The sequence below is a fragment of the Phanerochaete carnosa genome, assembly GCF_000300595.1.
Source record: "Phanerochaete carnosa HHB-10118-sp unplaced genomic scaffold PHACAscaffold_9, whole genome shotgun sequence".
NCBI lineage: Eukaryota > Fungi > Basidiomycota > Agaricomycetes > Polyporales > Phanerochaetaceae > Phanerochaete > Phanerochaete carnosa.
Window position 1 is genome coordinate 767,771 of NW_006767636.1, and position 11,527 is coordinate 779,297.

General features: G+C 59.6%; 2 protein-coding genes across 2 annotated transcripts; one reads left to right on the plus strand and one right to left on the minus strand.

Annotated features, from left to right (window-relative positions):
• Positions 1-6,321: 6,321 nt before the first annotated feature.
• PHACADRAFT_177136 (uncharacterized protein) lies at positions 6,322-9,074 on the plus strand. The gene is made up of 4 exons (XM_007399457.1): positions 6,322-6,584; positions 6,637-6,942; positions 6,978-8,189; positions 8,407-9,074. Exons 1-4 carry the CDS (start codon positions 6,419-6,421, stop codon positions 8,499-8,501), a joined length of 1,779 nt encoding a protein of 592 aa, XP_007399519.1. The 5' UTR covers positions 6,322-6,418; the 3' UTR covers positions 8,502-9,074.
• A 590-nt stretch (positions 9,075-9,664) lies between these two features.
• On the minus strand, positions 9,665-11,254 carry PHACADRAFT_262020 (uncharacterized protein; the record flags this gene model as incomplete). Its single annotated transcript, XM_007399458.1, has 1 exon — positions 9,665-11,254. A coding segment is annotated over exon 1 (335 nt), but the record flags the coding sequence as incomplete, so codon positions are not given.
• Between the last annotated feature and the right edge of the window lie 273 nt (positions 11,255-11,527).

The window sequence follows — 11,527 nt, forward strand, 5'->3', positions numbered from 1 at the left end:
CGCGGCATGCTCTATCAGTCTCGGCAAAGCACGGGCGTTGCCGACACACGATACGGGCCGCGTCCCGCCTGGCGATTTTGAGCGTGATTTTGGCGGGAGTTGATCTCGAGCTCGAGGGATGATGCGTGTAAGGCACGACGAGATCGATTCGGGAGCAGTCTCCCCGACAACTCTGCGGTTGCAGTACCGCGTGCTTCATCGCGCACAGACCAATCAATGTCAAGAGGCAGTGTGCTTGCGAGAGACGTGCGCTGGAGACCGTCGAGTGCAGGTAGGTCTCCGAAAGTTACTGTCTTGATTGTGATTGCGAACTTGACGTGCTCTGTTCAGGTGCATCTTTTCACTGTGTCTTATGTAGCGAAGATCAGGATGGCGTATTGGTAGTGTCACTCGTCCCTATCCCCACAGTTCTTGTGCCTTGCGCAGAGAAGCGTTGATGGACATTTTAACGAGGAAGCATATCTGCGCATGACATCAAACAACTATCACTTCCAGCACAGCTCTCAGTCCCTCAACCCCGCACAACTGTCAGATTTGGCGTATACCTGGCGTACCAACCGTCAGATCGAGAACCCAGGGTATGTTACCCACCGGATTGATCATCTTTCAAACGACTGACTTCCGTAGTCGGACATGCTAACTCGGTGTGGTATTGGTGTTAACTATCCAGGACTTCGTAACCTATCAAAAGATGACAACATGTTAATCCCGCATGCGCCGACGAAGCGACCGACGGGCTCCGAAGCCCGATGTCGGACGCGGGTAATGCGCTGCTGGTCATCGGTCAAGCGCAAGAATACTCCGGCAAGAGCCTGGCATAGCATCCCCTTGGGGCGGAAGGCTGGATCCTCTGCGCACGTACAGCGCCCCTTTGGCACCTCCCCAATCTTCACTTGCGGGACTGAAGGCAGCCGTCGTATTGCCATACCGACGAATAGGCGTCGGGTACTGTCGCTGCGTGGAGACGAGTGTCGAATCCGAGCGCCGCGGGCGTGCCAGGCGTGCAGAGGGGGGACCTCGCCTCGTTGTGAGCGCCTCGTCCATATTTCCAACGTTATCGCTCACGACGTCCCAACAGGAATAGCCCTGCGAATCACGACGCTCCGCGCCGTGCTCTGGGTGCGCCCACCATTGGCCGCACGCAGGAGCGCAAGAGCAGGATTAGGGCCTCGTGCCTCCCGCGATGACCAATGCGCCCCGGGGCGTGGGGGTGTGGGCACGGCCGCACTGCAAATCTTCGAGCCCTAGGGGCGCAGACACGTCTCCTCGCGTGATTGCGTCACGCGCGCCGCCGCGTGCACTCGGAGTGAGCAAGTCCACGCTCCTCGCTCGGTTGGCCCCACGTACACAGAACGATTTTCCGAGTGGCCATTCTTTCCAGAATTCCTTTGCAATTTGGGGCAAGGCGGCGCGCGTTGTGGCGACTCCCCCCACACACTCGGGCGGGGGAGTCTCCGCAGCGACCCCGCAGTCCTGCTGGTCTCCCAGCCAGCCACATAAATCGGGATGGAACGGGCGGCCGTGACAGGCGACGCCAATGCAAATCCGGGGTAAATAGGCTTCCAGGCTCTGGGGGCGCCGCACGCGCGTGCGGGGGTGGCGTGCGCCGCCTGTCCTCGTTGTGATCGTGGAGCGGGCATTGATGCGGGGTGGGGGCGCTCGCCGCGGAAGGCGCACCGACGGGCGCGTACCGGCGCTCCGTATCTTCCTTCCTTGCGGGCTCGTGACCTTACTTCCTCTTGTTCAGTCTATCGGACGTGAACTGCCCATGTGTGCTGCGCGAGACCTCTTGATATCGCATACGTCGTCGACAGTGCTTTTCCCGGAGGTTGCGCCCACCCGAAAGGAACGGACGCGTTCCCAGCCTTCCTCTGGCACATCAGCAACTTACGGTATCTCACGATCGTGTTCCTTCCCTGGACTGATCCTCTTGCAACCCGTTGTGCATTACGATAATATTGCGGCTTTGCGCCCCTCGCAACGCTGACTAGACGTCTGCGGCCCCTTGTGGCACGGCGCCTGCCCCTGTTTCGCGCACCGAGTTCCTGTGCAAGACCTGGAACGGTAACCGTCGGTCTGCGACGGGTCTCGTTGCTCGCGTGTCGCCGGCACATGTAACAACCCAAGCGACGCTGAGCCACTCTCGGGCACGTCCGATGCCTGAGGTCTGAGCTGCGCGCGGGCGAGAAACCCGTCGAGGTGTGCGTCCGCCGTGTGAACCCGTGTCTACGTCCTGGCCCCTTGCTCGCCTCGCGCTGATTCGCCGAAAAGACCAGCCTCTGCATGCGTGCATGTGCAAAGCCCTTCTGCGATATGGGCCGACATCAATTACCTGTTTCGACGAACGGCCGACGACGAAAAAAAAACCGCACGCGGCGACACCACACCCAGAAAGGGAGCGGCCCTTCCGCAATAGGCATCTCTCCTCCATAAACATCTACTGCTGCCTCGGGGGCTAAGGAGCCCCCGGCATGATAACGAGCCACGGCAGGCGATTGGTTTAGGCATGCCTGGGACACATGACAAAACGCACTAATTCGAGCGCTAGCCCCCAGCTTTTGCTTGAGCGCCAGGTCGGGTTTTGGTTGCCGGGCTGCTTAAGCGAGTGAATGGGTCGTGAACGCGATCAGCGCCGCGGGAGACAACGAGCTGCACGGGATACGTTTTTGCACAGCTGGGCTGGCATGAGGCGCATTCGGTAGTGGGAGCATCAAGGCCCTTGGGGCAGCTGAACACTTTGTCAGACACGCGGGAACGATGCGTATGCGAGCCAATCGATAGACCGGGAATCAAAGACGGAGCGAACGACGTTCGAGCGACTCGTGGTTGACACGAGCGGTGGCGAAATGCCAGGGAGAGAGCAACAGCCGACGAGCAGAGCAGGCTGGGCGCGGCCAGGCTCTCTCGGTTGATGATGCGCGTAGCACGCGAGGTGGAGCAGACACAGGCGAAGTCTATCGGTGTCGACTCCAGAGGGGAGAAAATGATCGCATAGGGCCCGTCCATTGGCCGTAAGGCAGTACGGCGATTGATAGCTTACTTAGCTTGCTGCAGGGCGCGATATTGAGGCCGAGCGCACACAAACAGCGTTGGACGGGCGAATAGCAAGCAGCCGGCAAACAATGTGTTGCACGGACGATGCGACGCAGCTGGAGGAACATTGCTACCGGGCCTCGAGCAGGCCCGAGGCACGGTGGCGCATGGGCGTGCCCGACGGCAGGAAGACGGTATGCGACCGCAGTACTTGATGACGACGGTCTTAGTGCCGGGAGCACGGGGACGATTCTGCCTGCGAGAAAGCCTAACGGGAGCTTCGGAGCAGGCCCAATCGCTTTCCGCGGTGGCGATAGGCTGCTCCGATCCGCGTTCGGTGCGCGGGCGTCGGTGGTCGTCGACGTCATGAGGACGAGGCGGGAGACCACCCGGAGACCACTCTGCGGGGCGTGGGGCCTCCCCCGTTGCGAGCAAACACCTCTGGGAGAAGCGGACACCGCAATAAAACGTAATAACGAAGGCTGGTCGACCGAACCCCAGAACAGCATGTCGGCCTCCAAACGCGGCAGGCACAGCAAAGCAGTCGACACGCGAAGCCCCGCTCGGAGTGCGGGGTGCGACGTCCGCGCGAATCCCGCGAAGGGTCTATATCCCTGCGCCGTGCGCTCACGGAACCGAGCATCATCCAGGTTGTGTCCGGAAATGGGCGCACGGCAGCGGCGGCACGGCTGACAGCTCAGAGGCTGTCGAACGCCACGGTCCTTCTCGAGAGGCGTCGCATCGCTTTGTGGGGAAGTTGCACTCCGAATAGGAAGGGAGCGGCTCCTTGCGTTGACGTGGGACGAGCAGTGAGAGTCTGGGGTATCCCGGGGTAGGAGTGAACGTGAGAGACAGGATCGATAGCATTCGACGTCGACGACGAATCCGAAGCTGCTACGGTTATTCGCGAGAATACCTTGAAGCTGTTCATCTGGAGGCGCCATAGCGGAAGCAGAACTAGCAGATATAGAGCCGTTCATAATGCAAAGTGGACCAAGACGCATGCAGACGTTAGCGGAGGTCTCGATCCTAGACATTCCGTCCCCTGCAGGGGACTATACACTAGTGTCTTGTCAGGGAATCGATGGCACCACTGTGAGCGAAAGCGAGTATTGTAGCGGTATGACCGTGAAAAGATTTGTGCTTCGACAGTCGATCTGGACACAACATGTCACAAACCGCCCGATCGATCTGACTATCCCCAACAAGCGTTGACGAAAGGGCACAAATCAACAGGGTTTTGTCAAAAAGTTCAGAAGAGTAGTGTGAAGGATGTCGTGAAGTGATCGAAGCACGACTTCACGACTGAAGTCAACGCGCAGTGAAGAGCTTCTATTGATCTCGAGGAGATGATAAGGCGTCCCATCGAGGCAACTGGCCAACATACAAAAGAGATGAACTCTCGAAATCAGCGTCGTTGAAAGAGCAGCCCGGAGGCATTCTATCGCAGACCGGCGTCGAAACTACTGCCGAAGCAAGACAGGACGAGAAATGAATCTGACAGTCGCCGCAATCGCGCGACGGCGCTCCTTAGTCTGTGCGCAAAAGGATTATGTTGACGATACGACGCCCGTCGCGACATTATAGACACCGAGACCGCCGGCTTACACCTAGTCTTTATGTTCTGATGGGGCACGGCGCAGTGCAACGACCTGCAACAGACCATGTCAGCATGTGCACCTTCGGTTAAACACCAACACATACGCAAGCTTAAATTTGAGCGATAGGCTTTCGTGCCTTCGGATGTTGCCATAAGCGGTGTGGCCTGCATTCCAGACCCACCTCGTCCAATGCAGCAGCGCATCCAATGAGCGGCGGCCCACACCAAGCCCGCGCGCCTACTATAAGCTCCTCTGCCTTCCGTGACTCGTCGCCAAGAAAGCAGTGACGCAAGAATAAATGCAGGTGAGCAGGTGCTCTGGCATATGAACAACGGTGCTGTGCACAGAGTCTGGCCAGCGAACATGCGAGCGGGCGCTCTACTAGCGTCAGAGAGCATATGACTTCGGTGCTGGCCCGAGATGTCGCTCTAGGAGCGCGAGATGTGGCGACGGCATGCAACAAAAACGGTGCTGCCACCAGGCCCAGACCGCATCTGAAAGAGCCTTGTGCAGCGAGAGGACAACCCCAGATGCGCACGATATAGCCTGAGAGACCATCACCTATTTGAGTCAGACAGATGGACTGATAATTGTGCCGACTCTACAAAAGTGAAAGCGCGGTCCGGAGAGCGTCAAAGCGCTCAGAGCTCCTCATGGGCCACGGCTCGAAGCGTGGTGCGACGGCATATGTCGGGTTCGACAACAGGATGAGTAACCAGAAGAAAGATCAACGTGCCGGCGGCGGGAGTAGCACAAGCGAGGCGCAGAAAGAAGAAAGAAAAAGTCCGAACGGGTTCTGAACGGACTCGGCTCAGAACGCAAGTGACCCACTGGAAAAGAAGAATATCTGCAAGTAACCATTCGCTATGCGGTTGCTATTGCTCGGATGACAAGGCACACGCTGATGTGCAGCGCGTGGATAAATGATCGCTATTTGATGTGCCGGAGGATGAGCGAATCTTGCGGTCGTCGCGGTGGGCGAGACGCGCCTCGTACTTCCCCGCGCGCTAGACATGTGATAGCAGCTCGAGCGATGAGGACGCGACGGAAGAAAGGCGGATGAGAAAGGTCTGCGGTCGGATAGGAAGCGCGGGGGGTTGTAAAAAAGTCGTCATCGTTAAAGGCTATCGCCTGACTCGCGAGCTTCGGGCGTAATAGTCGGGAGAGCAGGCGAACGGACTACCTGAAGGTGGGCTGACTCGACTGTCGTCCGACACAGTGCGGAGTGCCCGTTTATGCAACGGCGATGTATTGTGGCTCAAGGATGACTGGGCGCTTGGTCGCTGGTCGGGGGAACTGGACAGCGATGCAATGGCGGGCGGGCAGGCGTTGTGGAGCAGCGGCGTGCCGACCCTGGGGGGGCGCGCAGCGAACGAATGGGGAGGGACGGCGTGGGACGGGCCGGTGTCCGGCTGTGATTGGCTCGCGCTCGGACTGACGGGTCGAGGAGCCAATGGGAGCGGGCTGGGAAAACCGCGGGGAAAGTGTGCAATGGGCGGCTCGCTTGGGGTCGGAGGTCCACGGTGGGACTGGTCTCGGAGACGGTCTCGGGGGCAAAAGGGGAAGGGAGACGGAGGATCGTGAACGGGATCTGGGATCTGAGATGACAAGCGATGAATCTGAACGCTGTTGGTCTGGACTGTTGATGGGAGGGGGCGGCTGTTATTGGACGGCCTCGGAGGGCTTTATATCCCATCCCCACTCCCCGTTCCTCTCCCCTTCCCTCGCCACCCAGGAAGCGTTCCGCCGCCCTCTTTCGTCCATCCCTCTGAAACTCTTCAGTCATGGACATTGCCTTCGACACCACCTGGTGTCCAACCTGTTCTCGCCAAATACTTCCAAAGCGCATACAGGTCCCCGTCAATGCACCTGTCCCGGCGCCCACTGACGATCAGTCCCAACCATTGCAGCAGGCTGCCCCTGCTCCTCCGCCGACGACGCCCACAGCTCGTAAGTGTCATCTTCACATCTTACCTAGGCTTGTTCTCACTCCTTTCATTAGCGGCAAAGGGCGCCATCACCCGCACAAAGACTGGCACCATCCGTGCGCGCACCGCCGGCGGGCTTGTGCACGGCACAGGGCGCGTCAAGCCCAATGGCGCTATCCGCCGCTCTCCTCTCCAAAAGTCCACTACCGCTACCGCCGCGACCAAGGACACCAATGCGCCCCCGTCGCCGACCACGGCGGCCCCACCGCCGTCACCCACCACACCTACTACTGTCCGCCACAAGACGGTCATCGACCAGTCGCCAGTGCCTCTCTACTGCTCTGACGAGTGCCGCCTTGCGGACCTCCAGAGTAGTTCAGGTGTTGCGATCAACTTCAACCCCTACCGCGACGAGTCGAACGTGGCCGGAGCCCGACGCTCCCGCCTGTCCCGCACAACTCCTTCGTAGGAGGCTCGACGGACAGTGAAAGCAGTTTGGGAACTGTTTCGGGCAGCAGTGTCGAGAGCGAGGGGATCATTCACGTCGCGATCAAGGCTGTCGGCGCGACAGCCTCCACTTCGTCTGCCTCCTACCAGGAGCAGAAGGAAACCAAGAAGGCCAAAAAGACCTTCGACGATCTTTCGTACCCCGTGCCGGCCGGCTATGCTCGCCTGGCTTCCGTCTACGACCTTCCGCCACCACCACCACCCCTCATCCGCTCGACAACGGCTTCGTCTACAGCATCGAAGGACTCTGTCTCGTCGATCCTCACTATCGACTCGGTTGACCACGAAGAGGACCGTCGCTGCAACGATGAGTTCTACCGCAATCGCCCTGAGGATTACAGCTCAGGGATCATGATGGCCGCGAAGCGCATAAAGGAGGCCGTCGAGCGGCCTAAGGAGAAGAAGCGACCGAGCTGGTCGACACCCGCCGGCGTGCTCTCGACGGCGTATGCTCTGAACACTGCTGCTCAAGGCACCCGCCGGGTTATTCCCGGTTGGACCGATGGCTCTGACCGATGGCGCGCGAGTGTGTACTCTCTTTCTGCTCCTTCCCGCGGCGAGTCTCTCGGCGAGGAAGAGGAGCGCATCCGCGACCTCTACTCCAACAAGGGCTTCGTCTCGACTCCGCTGCGGTCAAAGGGTGTCTACTCCACTCTCGGCGAATCTTCGGCATCATGTTCGAACGTTGCCAGCTCTTCCGCCTCCGTCTCGAGCTCGAGCACAGGCGTTGTCGGCTCTCGCTCCCGTAGTGAGGCCGAGGAGCTGTACTCCAAGTTCGGCATGAACTTCGCGAGGCGCGCCGATGCCCGGATGTCCCGCTCGCACCAGTCGAGTAACATGCCGGCGTCGCATCATCACCATCACGGCAAGCACTTTCACGCGCACCTACCTTCTTCGCCCACCGGATCCATTCGCTCGCTTCCCACCATTTCGGCATCGGCGCCCGTCGTCCGTAAGCGCGAGGTGCCCATTCTCAAGAAAGGCGCCGAGGGCAAGCTCCTCGTGCCTGATGTCAAACTCAAGCGCACCGATTCGTCGGCCAGCTTCGCCGCGTCCTCCAACGTAATGGACGTCGTCGGCGAAGTCTGCGAGGAGTGCTGCGAGGGTTACGACGGCTGTCGTAGCAACCCTCCGGCCGCAGGAGCTAGATATCATCAGGCCTTCAGCTTCAGCTGTCTCACATCGCCAGCTCGCTATCAATCTTGAGGCTGTGCACGCCAGTGTTTGTGGTGAAGTAAATCCATTATACTTTTATTTCGTGACGAGGAAAACAACCCGACAGAATATCCTACACAGCCCTATAAGTCCTAACTAAAATCCATGAACACAGGTCGTAGCGTATGATGGCAGAAAAATCGTGAAGGATGGAGGGGGAATCACAGTTGAACAAGCTGACGGTATTGACAATGCGAGGTCCTGGTATGGTAGATGATCGAAAGCGAAGCTCGAGATGACAACAGAAAACAGGAATGAGAGCAATAAAAGTACAATATTTACAGAGCTTGCGACGAAGCCTGGAGTTCATTGTTGACAATGATGATGCGCGTGACGAGAATTCAAGAGGCGCGGTCCGAAGATTAGGGTATAGTCAGCAGGCGGGTATGAGCGACGAGAGCGGCGAGCGAGCGAGAGCAAATGATGCTAGACGAGGGCGGGGGATCGCGACAGCGGGAGGCAGATTAGGGAGTGTGTGCGTGCGTGATATGGATAATGATACATGATGATACAAGTCGCGTGATGGCGTCGATGACGGTGGGGGTATCGAGATGGATGGTATAGGTGACAGTGAGATGCCTCAGTACTGGCGCGACGCCGAAGGGAACATGAACAGCCGCTTGCGCTCGCGAGGAACCTTGACTTCGATTTCAACTTCGCGCTCCTTGCCGTCGGGGCCAACTTCCTTGACAATCCTCTTCTCGATCTTTGGAAGATCGAGGATAGGGTAGAGGAGCTGGTCGGGCTTATAATTCCAGTGCACAGGATCCGTCTGGGATGCTGTGAGAGTACCGTAAGCATATAATCTGGTTTCGGGATAACAAAAGAACTTACGTCGTTTGCGCCTGGAGCTCGTAACACTGAGGCTTGCGCTGCTTACGCTTTCGGTGTCCGCGCTGGTGCTGACGCTGCTCACGCTCAGCTGGCTGTCGCGACGAACCATGCCCGGCGATGACTGCCGGCACTCCTCACGGAGAGGCAGCATTGCACGATGTGCGATCGACGGGACACTAGTTCAATGCGACGCGTCACTCTTCACTAGCTTCACTAGCCGACTAAAGCTCCACAGCGAGAATCATGCGTATGCAGTGGCAGCAGCCTGAAATATAATATCCTGACCTCGAAGAAGCTCCTCTGCGCTGCTCAGCGGTGTGCACGGCATTGCGATGACACAAATGTCCGTGCGCGTAAACCTCTGCGATTTACACTCAATGACGAACACGCCGCTCACTCGGACAGCCTCAGATGTGGGGCTCCTAGCTTAGTACGCGCATACACAAGGCACTGGAGATCTGCACGCGTTGATATCGCACGGGCTCTAAGTATACCGCACCCCTCGACATTTGCGGACAAGCTACGACCAGCATGACTCGTCACGGCACACGGGCGTTGCATTTTCAGAGGGGGAGGTAGCTCTCCGGGGAGACCCGACGTTGGGGAGACACACATGCGGAGCACGAAGACAAGTCGGGATCGCTATTTCAGATTTTCCAGATTTACACCCGCGCGCAGGTGTGCATGACGCGCTGCGACAGGACGCTGCGCTCCGCAAACACGAACCGCCACATGCTCGCCCAGCCGTCTTGTGTGTGCGATCGCGGGAGGACGCGGTGTCCCGACTCCCGCGTTGTTTGAGCCCCGTCCCGCGGGGCTGGCAGAGCGCGAAGCCGCGGCGGTGGCGGCGGCGGCGGACGCAACACAGGGGGGGACAGGGGGCGCCGCGGCCCGTTCCTGCGGCGGCGGCGGCGGTGCGACAGCGTTTTTCGTGTTGCGACGTGTCTCGCGGCGGGGGGCACCCAGGGCGCCCCTCGGAGGTGATCGATGACGGACCGCGCACACGCGCCGCGTGCTTTGCGAGCGTTGCCTCCGCCGCATTCAGTCGCGACTCAGCAGGGCGACCTTGCGGTGACTCACGGTTATTCAGCCGGACCGCGCAGATTGCATAAGGAGGCCGGGTGGCGTTGGTGTCAGTCGTGGACGTGGTATTCGACCCGAGGTGGCGCGTTGCGGCGCACTGGGCGATCGGGGGGCGGGACATGTGGCCCCGCAGAAGGCGGGTGGAGGCGCGGGCCCGCGATTGGCTGGAGCGATGAGTGGTGGACGGAGAGAGGGGCATCGCAGGGCCTCTGGCGGGCAGTCGGTGCGGAGAGCGCGGTGCGGCAGGCGCGTGGACGAAGATCAGGGGCGCATCAGGGTCGGGCACATCCGGATCGGGCAGCGCCCTTCGGGAGTCCTTTGCGCGCAACTTCGATGAGGCTATCGCGACGTCTAACGCCACCTTCCATCGACTCTCGGCCAGCATCGTGCGTGGGCGGATTCGTTCGCTGGTCCTGACCAATAACCTCTCAGGAACGACCTGTCTTTCGCCGTACAATATGCGGTTGGGCATCGCAGTCCCCGGTGCCTGCACAACGGTCTTTACGTACCAACAACGTCCACTTGGCCCAAGGTCGCATCGAGAACTCGGCAGTCTCCAACGTACAGAGCGTCTCGACCGACCTTCTTCCCATCTTCGCCGGCCTTCGCTGTATTGCTCCCAGCGTCTTGAAGCGTCGCTGATAGCTACTGGCGTCTCGCGCAGAGACGCTGCTCGCGCCCCGTCGGGCGTGTTTGCATGCCGTCGTTCATATGCGTCTTTCGACGGAGGCGGGACCTACAACTGCCATAAAGATACTTGACGTTCTAATCTTCGTTCCGATCTCCCTCGGCCCTAGGCCTCTGCTTTCGCGCTGGCCTCGTTCGGCCAGCCAACAGGAGCACTCTGCCGCGGCGCCGCACCTCTCAGCCAGATGTATGTTCCTATTTCCCCTCGCCCGCACGTCTTAGTTCCCGGTGCGCACCTAGCGAAGCACGTCTGCTGAAGGCGACATAAATGGCCAGAACCTCTCTTGCACCGTGCCGCGCAGCGGCAGCTGTCCGTGAGGCGTATATGCGCTGCTTATACGCTTACCGTCCGCGCCCCGGCACCGGTGGATCCCCTCCCAGCCGCGCTACCTACACTCAATCCCAGCGTGCTTCACACGCTCATCTCTGGAGCCCACCCCTTCGTCCTTCTCAGGGCCTTTTTCGCGCGGTTGGGCGTTCCCATTGGCCGCTTCGGCGTGTGTATTCCAGAGCGAAAACTGGGCTCAGGCTGCATCGGGAAGGCAGCCTTCCAGAACAGCTTGCTGATAGACTCGAGCGCGGTTGATGAGAAGTGGATGCCTGGATGTGAGCTTCGCCGGCGTGGACGCGAACCGGCCC

Coding starts and splice junctions, on each gene's coding strand:
- PHACADRAFT_177136 (XM_007399457.1), top strand. CDS start 6,419: ATGGACATTGCCTTCGACACCACCTGGTGTCCAACCTGTTCTCGCCAA. Junction 6,943..6,977: donor GGACCTCCAGAGTAGTTCAG/GTGTTGCGATCA, acceptor TACCGCGACGAG/TCGAACGTGGCCGGAGCCCG. Junction 8,190..8,406: donor CGAGGGTTACGACGGCTGTC/GTAGCAACCCTC, acceptor CACAGGTCGTAG/CGTATGATGGCAGAAAAATC.